Source organism: Eleutherodactylus coqui, chromosome 9 (genome assembly GCF_035609145.1).
Source record: "Eleutherodactylus coqui strain aEleCoq1 chromosome 9, aEleCoq1.hap1, whole genome shotgun sequence".
NCBI classification, from domain to species: Eukaryota; Metazoa; Chordata; class Amphibia; order Anura; family Eleutherodactylidae; genus Eleutherodactylus; species Eleutherodactylus coqui.
Genome location: NC_089845.1, coordinates 30682495 through 30696499, shown reverse-complemented (window position 1 = coordinate 30696499; position 14005 = coordinate 30682495). Strand labels below are relative to the sequence as shown.

Genomic DNA, 14005 nt, shown 5'->3' with positions numbered 1-14005 from the left:
CTGGGGCAGCAATGTTCATATGCCAGTTCTCTTCCTCCCTCTGATAGCCGCTCTATAGAACTTGGCCCAACCATGTACTAGATACTTACCCATTGTTACCCATGAGTGGCTACATTGTAATGTATGAACATTCATGGGGAAAACCAATTGTCTCTTTGCAGGTTGTAGAGAAATTGATCCGGGGCCTGGCCATGGAAGACAGCAGGAATATGTTTGCCCTCTTTGAGTACAATGGGTCCATAGAGAAAGCCATTGAAAGCAGAGCGGTTGTGGCAGATGTACTGGCTAAATTTGAAAGGTAGGTGTAACCGGTTCAACATTCACTAGTGATCTCAAATATGCGAAACCTCTCTGATCATCATACATCCAGTATGCGGATGTATTTTCTATTAAAGGGCCACTCCAGCGAAAACACATTCTCTATCCCTGGACCCCTCACCTGATTGTCTGTCACGTTCTGGAGGTCTCCTGTGTATTCCAGTCACTTCCATGCAGTGCAGCCTCCTGTCTGATACTTATCTGTCACCAATTTGATGCTGAGATTTCTCCCTGCTCACTTTCTCTATACTCTGCTAACATTCCCATGACGAATCAGCACAACATCACATGACCAACTAGAATTAGTACCATCTCTGCCTGCTGGGAAGACACTGGCATTATCTTCTGTAGTCTATATCCACTTAAATAAGCTGTAGAGCATAATTGCGCAGTCAAGAGGATGAGCTGTGATCTCCCTTATTATAACTGTGTGACAAGAGCCTGTAATCATCATAGCAAAAATGTCCATCAACCAGGAAGTCCCGGCTTTATTAAATATCACCAGACATAATCATAAAACCGGAGCGACAATGAAAAAAAAAACAACCAAGCGTCCTTAGTCATAGCAAGTCATATCCATAATTGTAACACCATGAAAAAGACTGTTATCCAATTACATCACAATATGCAAGCTCAGTATTAATTAGCATAATGAAAGGCATGATACAAACAAAACCTAATAATAAAATGACGTTACAGACAAAACCTCTTATGCCGTATGTGAACTGCGCTAAATATCATAGAGGTGCTAATAATATGGCAATAAATCCCTTTTAAATGTAAACCTCATGCAGCGGCGGTCTGCAGGCGCAGGATCCAACAGGCCTCACGGTTTACTAGATAGTCTCTTTGTGACCTTTACATTTTTCCGTGACTCAGAAAACTTAATAGACGGATTATGTTGTGAAATAAGGTGTTGAGAAGCTCCTGACCATATGATCGTGGTCAGTAGTAACGTTTGCCGGGTGCCGCAGTGTCTGTAGCTTTCTTGACGTAACTCAGACAATGCAATAAATCACGAATTCAGTATAGCAATTTATGTACTTGTTGATGAAAAATCTCTGATTGCCAGAACTAGCTTCAACCTCTTAAGGACCAAGCGTGGTAAAGATACGGGACTTCATCCTGGGCTTTAATTCTAGCCAATAGAAAAAATACAGCTCAGGATTAAAGCCTCTGCTCCTACAATCAAGCAGGTCGGGACTTCAGCTGCCAGCACAGCTGCGGACCCAAAGGAGAAGGAAGAAGCCGTATTAACTTCTTCTCCTATGTACTAAAAAGTGAAAGTTTTACATTCACTATGTGACCCAGCGATCACATGATCACCGAATATTCCCTGTTACAGTAGAGCTGCAGGGTCCTAGCCCTGATCGACTCTGCCAGTAACTATTGCCACTACAGGGGGATGTTTTCCCTGTAAGTGCAACATCCAGCTCCAATAACCACGTTGACTCGCGCGAGAACTGATACCCCGCGGCTCTCGTTAATATTCTTTGTTGTCTGAACAATTCCGAGGAGCTGGCATACATTCACCTACAGGTACCGCATTGGACAGAGTGAATGAGGTCACACTAGACGCATGTAGAGTAGGGTTACCCGAACCAGGTGTTCTGGAAGTGGAAGTACAGATGACATCACAGACCTCACTAAATTGTAAATCCAAAAACGATACTTCAGTTTTGCCTCCAAGTGGAATCAGATATGATCAGACTGTTCTCTAAGACTGATAACACTGATTATAAAATATGAACAACTTCTGGACATTAAGGAGAAAATCGCTAATATTGAGGCTGATTAGCAACAACCCCATGAAACAATATATATAATATATCAAAAATAGAGGAGGACATTCTTGAAATCATGCGATATGTTTATGGCCAGACACATGATCCGGTTTATGAGGGTCACCTTCTCCAAGTTGTTCTGCGCCCCTGGCTGGGAAGTTTGGTGTCACCAGAGGATTTCTTTCCACCCCTAGCTTTTGGCACCAGTACTTCCTACCCCTGCGGTCAGCTGAGCTGGCAGCCAGCTTTACCAACACTTGAGTTTGCCCTTATTTATGACAATCAACAATTTGCTGTTTTCTGCCCCCCACAGGTTGACCTCTCTGTTATACCTTCCTATTGGAAGCTTTGCTTCTCTGTTCCTGGTGCCACTCGATGGCTGAGCTGTAATTCCATCATTCCATCATATATTAGTACTTATAGGCGTGGCCAGAGATTCAGCAGGGATCTTAGAATGTGGTTTTTGTCTCTCAAAGGTTTGCAGCAAGTGCAGAAGCCGGGGACAGACAGTGGAAGTTCTACTTTAAGCTGTACTGCTTCTTAGACACAGACCACGTACCAAGAGACAGTGTTGAATACGCATTTATGTTTGAACAGGTAAGATTAATGTGACCACTTATTAACCCTTTCCAATCCACTGTCTGACGTCTTCTTACATTCTGATTGAAGCTTGTACAGCTCTAATGTCAAAAGACGTCCAGCAGGGTATTCTTACCGTCTATTGCCAGCCACTCTGCTGTTGGAGCCTCTCTGGCGCACACACACTGGCTTTATATAACCGTTATATAACAGCAAAAAGAGAAAGCCTTTTAGAAAACCCTGAATTCAAGATTGGATTGGAAAGGGTTAACCATTTAATGACGCGGCTCTTTTTTTACATTCTTTTTTTCCTTTTCGGTTTTCCTCTTCACTTAAAAAATCATAACTCTTTTATTTATCCATGAATGTAGATGCCTGTTTTTTGCGGGACCACTTGTATTTTTCAATGGCACTATTAAATATACCGTGTAATATGCTGAAAAACTTTTTTAAAAACTGGAAAGAAATGAAAAAAAAAACTAAATCCCGCTATCTTTGAGGGGGTCTTGTTTTTACGGCGTACACGATGCAGCAAAAATGACTGATAACTATATTCTAGGGTCAGTACAATTACTACGGCAGCAAATTTATATCGCTTTTTTTTTCTTTTGCTGTACTACTTTAAAAAATAAAATATTTTTGGAAAAAAATTAAGTTATTTTCTGCCGACATCTTCTGACCGCCATAAACTTTTAATTTTTCTGTCCATCTAGTTGTATGAAGGCTTGTTTTTTGTGGACGCCCTGTAGTTTCTATTGGTACCATTTCAGAGTACATATAACTGTTTCAGCACTTTTGATTACATTCTTCGAGTTGTGGAGATTAAAAAAAGTGTAATTTTGATGCAAATTTTTTTTTTTCAGACAACATTCACTGTTTGGAACGAATATGTTTTGGTTTCTTTTCTCAGTTTTTTTATTTTAAATATGGGAAAAGGTTTTTTTTTTACCTTTTTTTAGAAATAAGTTATAGGACTTGTCATACTCTATTTTAACTATTTTTTTGGGCCCCATAGGGGACAAGACCTTACGATGGTTTCATCACTCCTACAGTATAATGTAATACATTATACTGTAACCTGACAGGCAATCTATCACACCACAGGCACGGCTTCATAGGCAGTGGCTGCCCTACAAGCCTTCAGAAGGCCCCCAGGTGTCACGGCAACCAAATGGCACCCTGTAATCTCATTGCAGTAAACGGGGAACATTCGAGACCCCAGAACTCTGATTGGGGTATTGAAATGCTGCCGTATTAATTTGCAATGTCATTTCAAAGCTTACACTGATCGTAGCTGTTGCGGGCAGGGGTTGGCTGTCAAAGACAGCCGACACCTGTATTGTTTGAAGTGGGATCGACCCCCAATTCCACTCCATACAAACCCCAAAACTCCATGACTTAACTGTACATCATGGAGCATTAAAAGGTTAAAGAGAAGCCTCTCACCTCACACTTTTGTTTCATGTTTGTTTATATTGCAGTAGAGAAATCTTTATAGCAATACGGTAGATATGTAATACAGAGCACAAATATCTAGGGCTCTGTTCACATTCCCTTCAGTTCTCTATTTTTTTGCTCCATCATGGAAGCCAGAAAATGGAAAGCTGGTTCTGTCCTATGATGGAAACAAAGGGTGCCTGATAGACCCCATTGAGTATAATGGGGTCTGTTCGGCTTCCATCATGCCCTCCACCATGCTGCTCTATTTCATCCAGGATTTTGGGATATATCTGTCCGGAGCCACAAATGCAGCCTGCTGGCACAGCTGTGAACAGAGCCTAAGGACTAGTAACATGCACTTGCAAGAAAGTTGTGAACTTCACTTTACACCATTTTACTTTTTCCCAGGCGCATGAAACCGTTATTCGGGGCCACTATCCCGCACCAGAAGAAACTCTACAGGTTCTGGCTGCCCTAAGGTTACAGTACTCACAAGGAGACCACAGCCCACACACAACTATACCTGAGATGGAACAGTTTTACCCGGTTCACAAACTCAAGTCTCGAATTTCCCAGTCTACCAAAGTGTCCTCACCAACAGAAAGATCTGAGAGGAAGAGGTCTAGTTTCTTGGAAGGAACCTTAAGAAGAAGCTTCCGAAGTGGCTCTGTGAGTAAACAGAAGGTAGAAGAAGACCAGATGTTGGATATGTGGGTTAAGGAAGAAGTGATGTCAACCAGGACCAATATCATTGACAAGTGGAAGAAACTCCAGGGAATGACTCCAGAACTGTGCATGACCAAATACATGGCCCTGATAAAAGAATGGCCTGGTTATGGGTCAACACTGTTTGATGTTGAGGTAAGACACTTGTATTTATGGTCTTTATCAAATGAAGCGGTTTGGTGTTCTTTGTGGTATGCTGGTTAGGCACAATAGATGTTCACTGCTAGTAAAGGGTTTCTTTACTTCCGGATATCAGAATGGGAGATGGTAACAGTCCCCGTCCCAAACTGCTGCCAGATCCGCAGATCCCTACTACATTCTAACAAGTATTGTATGTATGTACCTTCTACAGTGTAAAGAAGGCGGATTTCCTCAAGAACTGTGGCTTGGTGTGAGCGTTGAAGCGGTCTCGGTCTACAAAAGAGGTGAAGGAAGACCTTTGGAAGTGTTTCACTATGAACATATCCTTTCTTTTGGTGCTCCATTTGCCAACACTTACAAGATAGTCGTGGATGAGCGGGAGCTTCTGTTTGAAACGAGTGCGGTACGTAAACCCAGTGTACTAAATGTCACATTCACTATTATGTTGTTTGTATTTATTTAGGTCATGCTGTCATTCTCCATTATAGCCGGCTCGTTCGCCTGCAGCCCTATAGAAACCTGTTGGTAAAGCTGTGACATTATAATGATACTCTATATGTAATTTTTATATACCCTATAAGAAGGAATGAAGAAGCACAAACTAAAATTAATTCTTCGTCAACAGTTTCCCAATCTTCATCATGTAAGCTGATGTGATGGAGCTTTTTTCATACTTTCAGTTAGATTCTTGCTCTGTCCTCCTCCAAGTTATCTCATGTTTATGCTATGGGTGGGCCGCAGGGTCCTGTCATTCACAGTTATGTAAAAAAATAGGTTTTGTTCAGTTGGGTTTTCCGAGACCCCAGTATTCATGCCGATATCTTCAGGATAAGTCATCAATGTCTAAATGGTGTGCGGTCCGAGGCTCAGGACCTCCACTGATCAGATGTGTGAAGAGAGCAGCACTCGGGGGAGCGTTGTAGCCTCTTCTCAGGCCAGTGATATCACATTCCTTCCTCCCGTGGCCTGAGAGAAGCTCAGTCTCATCCTTGTAAATGGGATTTAGCTGCTGTACCGGGAATGAGATGTACAGAGCCGTACGTGGTATCGAGTGACGAGACAGGGGTATTTGAGACAACAATGGTATTCTAAATGGCACATAGTTGGTGGTGGTGGTGTAAAAACTTGGCATTGGGGCCTAGGAGCTTAATCTCTTCCCGCTATAGAGCGTACATTTACACAGCGTCAGGGTATTATGAAGAGAGATCGCTGGGTAGTATTCCTTCATACAGCACAGGCGCCGGCTGTTTATTGTAGCTGACACCCAGTAGCAACAGCTCCGATCAGCTGCGCAGCTGATCGGAGCTGGTAACCCTTTAAATGTCGCCGGCAATTCTGACATCGGCATCTAAATCCCCCGAACAATGTATGGGGTACTGTACGGCTCCCCCGCGGTGAGATCGCATGAATGCCGTGCGGGTGTCATAGCCAGTCTATCCAGCCATCCCCATGGGGTGGCTTGATAGACTGCCTGCCCAATTATGCTATGGCATTACATCATACTGCAGGAGTGATCAAAGCATCGCAAGTTGTTGTCTCTTCTGGGGACTAAAAAAAAAGTAAAAATAAGAACAATAAAGATTTACTAATTATTTTTTAAAAATACATATTTGGTATCGCTACGTCTGTAAAAGTCCAATCTATCAAAGTAACACATTATTTACCGCGCACCATAAACATAGTCAGAAAAAAAAATAACGAACGCCAGAAATTAGCTTTTTTGGTCACCCTGTCTCTAACAAAAAATGCAATAAAAAGCAATCAAGAAGTCGTATGTGTTCCAAAAGAGGACCAATGCAAACTACAAGATGTCCCGCAAAAAATAAGCCCTCGCACAGCTATGTTGACAGAAAAGTAAAAATGTTATTGCGCGCAGAAGATGGCGGGAGAAAAATAATTTTAAAACATTAAATATCTTTGAAAAAAAATAGTCCAGCAAAAAAAAAAAATTACGATACCAAACTTTAAGTTTGGTATCGTAGCAATCGTACCGACCCACAGAATAGTTATGTCATTTTTGTTGCAGTTTGTGCGCCGTAGACGCAAGACGCAGCGAAAGATGGCAACATTTTTTTTTTCCTTTTTACTCCACTTAGAATTTTTTAAAAGTTTTGCAGTACATTATTTGGTACATTAAAGGGGTTGTCTCGCGAAAGCAAGTGGGGTTATACACTTCTGTATTGCCATATTAATGCACTTTGTAATATACATCGTGCATTAAATATGAGCCATACAGAAGTTATACACTTACCTGCTCCGTTGCTAGCGTCCCCGTTGCCATGGTGCCGTCTAACTTCGGTGTCTTCTTGCTTTTTTAGACGCGCTTGCGCAGATGGATCTTCTCCCTTCAGCTGGTCTTGGAAGCATCGGCATTTTGGCTCCGCCCCCTTGTATGCGTAATCGCGTAGCTCCGCCCCATGACTTGTGCCGGTTCCAGCCTCCTGATTGGCTGGAATCGGCACGTGACGGGGCGGAGCTACGCGATTACGCATACAAGGGGGCGGAGCCAAAATGCCGATGCTTCCAAGACCAGCTGAAGGGAGAAGATCCATCTGCGCAAGCGCGTCTAAAAAAGCAAGAAGACACCGAAGTTAGACGGAACCATGGAGACGGGGACGCTAGCAACGGAGCAGGTAAGTGTATAACTTCTGTATGGCTCATATTTAATGCACGATGTATATTACAAAGTGCATTAATATGGCCATACGGAAGTGTATAACCCCACTTGCTGCCGTGAGACAACCCCTTTAAATAGTACCATTCAAAAATACAACTCGCCCTGCAAAAAAACAAGCCCTCATACAGCGACGTCGATGGATAAATAAAGGAGTTACGATTTTTTAAAATGGGGGAGGAAAAAACTAAAATGGGGGAAAAAAAGGGCCGCGTCCTTAAGGGGTTAAAGTTATGCCACTATATACATTATGTTGATAGAAGTATTGGGACACAGAAAAGGTAATGAAATTTGATTTTATTCACACTTTTCAAGGCCTCAATGACTGCAATAACTCTTCTAGGCTGCTTTCCACAAACTTCATAGATGTTTGGAGGGATTTGACTCCATTCCTCTAGAAGAGCTTCAGATAGTGATGTGGGGGATGATGGGCGTGTTGGGCACACTGATATGGCCTTCTAGTGCGTTCCAAGGATGCTTAATGGTAATGAGATCTAGACTTTGGGCGGCCAATTAATTTTGCAGATGTTCTGCTTCCCACACTGCATGCCGTATGACATGGTGCTCGGTCATGCTGGTAGACACGGAGCTGTACCAAAGTATTGCCACAGGGTAGGTGATGCCACATTGTCCGGAATGTCTCTACTCATTGCGTTGAGGGTGGACTTCACTATAACCAATGGCCCTTTTCCTTCCCAATAGAACCCCCCACACACACACCATAACGGAACCTCCTCCAAACTTAACTGTTAGGACTTAGCAGTCTCGTTGAAACCGCCCTCCAGGCAACCTCCACACCCAAGTGCCGCCATCCGATCGGAAGATGGTGTACTGTGATTCAGCTGTCCACAACACTTGTTTCCACTCATTTACTCTAAGCCCCATTGCAGGCGCCGCTGTGCATTCACTACCGTGATGTGTGCAGCCGCTCATCCATAGTAATCCTTCGCATGCACTACCCACCCTACAAGTAGTTCTAATGTTAATGTATATTCCAATGGCCTGTGAGACCTCCTGAGCGAGGGCAGATGATGTGTGTGACGTCTTCACATCTCGTACAAGGCTTTGTTGTCCGCGTTCTGTCAGTTTACAAGGTCTCCCTGAACGCAGCAGCACCGCACACACCGGATGGTTTCCATTTCCCAATAATATGGCCAACAGTGGACTCTGGAAGGTCCAAAAGCTGTGATGTCCCATACTGATTGCTTGCTCAAGTGACATCCCCCCACCAGACCTCGTTGTCAGCTCTACACCTGGTGACATCCCCCCACCAGACCCCATTGTCAGCTCTACACCTGGTGACATCCTCCCCACCAGACCCCATTGTCAGCTCTACACCTGGTGACATCCTCCCCACTAGACCCCGTTGTCAGCTCTACACCTGGTGACATCTCCCCTCCAGACCCCGTTGTCAGCTCTACACCTGGTGACATCCCCCCACTAGACCCCATTTTCAGCTCTACACCTGGTGACATCCCCCCACTAGACCCCATTGTCAGCTCTACACCTGGTGACACCCCCCCCCCCACCAGACCCCATTGTCAGCTCTTCACCTGGTGACATCCCCCCACCAGACCCTGTTGTCAGCTCTACACCTGGTGACATCCCCCCACCACACCCCATTGTCAGCTCTACAACTGGTGACATCCCCCCACCAGACCCCATTGTCAGCTCTACACCTGGTGACATCCCCGCCCCACCAGACCCCATTGTCAGCTCTTCACCTGGTGACATCCCCCCACCAGACCCTGTTGTCAGCTCTACAACTGGTGACATCCCCCCACCAGACCCCGTTGTCAGCTCTACACCTGGTGACATCTCCCCACCAGACCCCGTTGTCAGCTCTACACCTGGTGACATCCCCCCACTAGACCCCATTTTCAGCTCTACACCTGGTGACATCCCCCCACCAGACCCCGTTATCAGCTGTACACCTGATGGCATCTGATGGTTTCTGTACTGGGATATGATATGTGATCCTCTCCTTTATACCTAATGCACACACATCGATTTGCAGATCCCCTTCGTCTGACAGCACAGGATTGGTGGGGGTCCTAATACTTTTGTCAGCATAGTGTATACCAAGAGCCGTTGGGAAGGTTTTACAGACATAAGAAGGAGAGAAGAATAATTGGATGGATCATGTAGTTCACTGTATCAACCACCACAAATATCTTGGCCTCCAACAGACAGATGCAGCACATTACATGGTGATTCCTTAAAGTGTAACTTACCTTTCAGGTGACTTTAGAATCAGCTGTCTTGTTTGTACATGGAGAATGGCCGTATTTCACAGTTAGGAATATTTTCTGTCATTGTCTCTGCTTTCACCTCTGTTGTTTGCTGCATAAAGTAACCACAAATATTTTTTGGACTTCCGATGAGAATCTGTGTAGATTTGTGACAATAACCTCATTATTATCTTTTGTCTCTTTGCTGTAGGTGGTTGATATTGCGAAGCTGATGAAGGCGTACATCAGTATGATAGTGAAGAAGAGATACAGCAGCACACGGTCAGAGAGTAGCCACGGCAGTCAGGGAAGCTCTAGGTGAAGCCTGTGCTCACACATATCCTCTCTGACCATAGCGCAGACCTCAACCTCATTGGTGCTTCAGTAATAGCTGACTATTTCTCGTCTGATATCCCGGCTGTCATGGCAGTCAGGATGACGCAGTGCCTAAACCATTAGAAATGACAGCAAGATCCCAAAGTGTATTGCTTCTCAGTGACCATTGCCTTAGATTATACGATCCTGCCTTGAATACAGACTGATGTGCCTTTAAACCGGATACCCCACATGCCTCCATATTGAAAAACTGCCCTCCAGGTTCCTGAAGAAGAGTATTTGATAGCTGCAGGCGGCCTTCCCCAGGACCCATTAATGATGCAACTTTGTCATTTTGCTTTACTTTTGTGTGTGATTGTGTCAATCATGTCGATTCTTTTTTTATTCCCGGCATTGGATGGAAGGGAATGTTAATGTGCAATGTTGTGTGTAGAGTTATACTGATCGCTTCTACATGGTGCATAGAGTCGGTTGTGTCGGAGCTCCGAGGTTCTGGATGTTACAATGTCGGTTTGACCATTTTGTATGCCTTTCTTCTGTCGCCAGTATCCATCCCCCCCGACTGCTGTATGGTAAATGAAGAGGTGACGTAGCGACTAGAGAGTACAGTATTTATAAAGGGCCTTACTAAGAAGATACTTTATGTCACTCGCACTTGCGCTACAAACATTTTCTTTACTTGATACATTTTGCCATATTAACATTGTTCAAGTGCTTGTAAATAGGGAAATGTCGGCGCTTTATTTTTCTATGGAAAGTTTTAATATGAAGCAAAGTATTTCACCACCTTGTGGTTTGTGTCGGAAAATCCAAATCTCTATTCTGCCATGGAAAGGCTTATATGTTCAAAGAATTGCTTCATTGTAATATAAACTCTTGACAATAAACTATTGTATTTAATGTGAATTGGTGTGATTTATATACTTCTGTGGAGTTCGGGGTTTGTCATCCATATAATGGTAAGGTGACCTTTTCTTGGCAGACTGTCTTTGCCATTGCCTTCCCCAATCATCTCTTTACCCCCCCAGCAAGCTAGGTACTCATTTTAATGACCTCGGAAGGCTGAGTCAACCTTGAGCCGGCTACCTGAACCAAGCTTTGAACCTGCAACCTTCAGGTCATGAGCGAGCGCTTAGGACTGCATTTCTGCTGCCTCAGCACTCTGCACCATTGGCTTTAAACATGCCGTTAGCTGGATATACTTTCTGGAAGAAGGTGAGGCGTGTGCAGTGACTCTATAAGTGATAAGAAGAAGCCTTTTACACAGCCTGATCCAGCCATCCTCAATCATCCGTTCATTGGCCTGATCACTGGTCCATCTAAAGAGCCGATGAATAAGCAAACCCTTTTTCGTCGGTTGTTCAAGGCTTTTTAGGACAAAAAGGCTCACTGGTCAGCTGCACATCTTCTGGTGGACCTAGTTGATTGACAGGGGTCCGCTGCTCAAGATCCCCAACAATCAGCTGATTGAAGTGACTGGTGCTCAGGTGAGCGCTGCGGCTGCTTTAGTCCATACCAAGCACAGCGTCGTACATTGTATAGTGGCTGTGCTTGGTATTACAGCTTAAAGGGGTTTTCCAGATAGCGCCCGCTGTCACAGCCAGGATACATGGGGTTAGGGGCAGAAGTTGCTACTTAGAGCCCTGTGTAATTGCAAGTGTAGCTCGTATTGAAATCAATGGGACATATGCTGGGCTAGGGTCCCAGTGATGTCAATGAGAGTTGCACCTGAAATTACAAGCGCCGGCCATTACGCTGGGGTCAGAGCAACGGCTTCCGTGATCACGGGCGCTACCTGTAAAAGCCTTTTAATTCCATTCACTTGAATAGGATTGATCCGCTGTCAGGCCATGTGACCGATGAACGTGATGTCACAGACCTATGGGCGAGGGTCCTAAGCAGCAGACACCTACAGGTTAAGTATTCATAACTTTTTCATGTATTCTAAAAGGTATCATATCTACCAAATTACTTTCTCCCACTGAGAACAATCACACTATCCTTTCCCGAGGATAGATCATCAATAGTTTAGTCTTGGAAAAGCCCTTTAATTTGCAGCTTGCTGAAGGAAATTGGTGCATCTTGAATTGTTCGTGCACCACAAACGGATGCCATCTATGAGCTTGTGTGGATTTCCATCATAGTTTTTGGTATAAAGCATAGCACATTTCCAGGCTGTGGGTGGCCACGCGCCATCTCATTAAGTCCCATTAGTTTCCTAGGAAAGTGTGTAGGGTGGCAGAAAATGAAAATGGTCATCACTTTTTTCACAAATATGGCTTGTTTCAAACTTCGCAACTTTTTTATGTCTGAAAACTGGTACATTTAACATGATAAAGTGTTTGTCTTCCAAGGTGATACCTGTATGCAAAAGCGCTGCTACTAGTGTCTAATGACGTTAAGGCTGCCTGCACACGGGTGGATTTGCATTGCAGAATCTGGAGAGGGCGTCCACCTTCGGATTCCGCAGCAAATACCTTCCATAACACGCTATGGAAAAGCGTTTTCCTGCCCACCAGCGGAAATCAATTGTGATTTTCCACTCGCGGTGGAAAAATTGCAGCATGTTCTATACTGAGCCAGATTCCATGCAGACGGCTTCCATTGAAGTCAATGGGAGCTGTCCAGCCCGCGGCCCTTCTGCACACATAATTGCAGAAAGGTCACGGGATCCATGTCATCGCATAATCTGTACTGCGCATGTACTTCCTTTGAACAATTGCATATAGGGTCAGAACCAATCCAGCACTCCCTATCATTGTCTGACAGGTATTTGTTATCTCCTCCGGACCGAACCTTCCCCATATTTCTGCTACAATGGGATGCTAATCAGCTAATAAGTGAGCGAATGCTGAGTCAGACCCCCACTGATCAGCAAGGTATCCCCTATCCTGTAGATATGGAACAACTCATGGATGGGACAACCCATTTAAAATCCACAAATGCCTTGTAGCTTGTCTGCAGCATCACTTCAGCGGTCGGGGCAGACAGGTTAGAAAGTGAAGAAGATGGGAAATTTGAGTAGAACAGGCACAAACCAAAGCAGGAATTGGTCCCGAAAGTATGCGGAATCTGACCCGCCCGTGGACATGAGGCCTTATCAGAGAAAAGCCCAAATATATATAGTGGACCCTCATGGAAGCAGCGGAGATAGTCAAATTTTGTAATATTGTATTAATCATGGGGCTAGTAAAGAAGCTGAGCATAATGGAGCATGGAAATCTCATACCACACCCCAATGTTCCATGTGCCCATGGCAAGCACACGTTTTGAAGCACTCCATAGATTCCTACATGTAGTGCTAATACACAGTGTCCACCTAGTGATGATCTCAATAAACATAAAGGCAGGCCCATAATAGACCATTTCAGTGTAATAGACCCACTTCCATACCAGGGCTACCACCCGTACCTGGATAATTCTTATACCAACGTTGCTCTATTCCAGAAGTGCTATACAATATGGCACTGTAATAAAGAATCAGAGAAGCCTCCCTAGGCTTTAGCAATCACTCTGAAGGTGTGAATGACGAGCGTTACACAGTAACAATATATTGTGTGTCAAACATAAGGACAAGAGGGGAGTCTTACTATTGAGCACAATACACGGCCATAGTAGCACCCCCTTCCCAGTACGAGCTACCAGTACAGAGATCCCCAAGCCAGACTGCACCCTGAACTCCAACAGGTACTTGGCAGGGGTTGACCTATCTGTTCAGGTCTTAAGGCCTGTCATGTGTAAAACAAGGATCTAGTTTAAGAAACGCCACACGTATA

The 14005-nt window shown here is 44.3% G+C and overlaps 1 protein-coding gene across 1 annotated transcript in view; it reads left to right on the top strand.

The window, feature by feature from the left end:
• Window positions 1-11135, top strand: part of MYO10 (myosin X) — a 223258-nt gene extending 212123 nt beyond the window's left edge. The window contains exons 37-41 of the mRNA XM_066579202.1: window positions 162-298; window positions 2579-2699; window positions 4530-4982; window positions 5200-5391; window positions 10105-11135. Of these exons, the coding sequence (XP_066435299.1) occupies window positions 162-298; window positions 2579-2699; window positions 4530-4982; window positions 5200-5391; window positions 10105-10215 (1014 nt within the window). The 3' untranslated portion in view covers window positions 10216-11135. The remainder of the gene's footprint in view (window positions 1-161; window positions 299-2578; window positions 2700-4529; window positions 4983-5199; window positions 5392-10104) is intronic.
• The last annotated feature ends 2870 nt before the right edge of the window (window positions 11136-14005 follow it).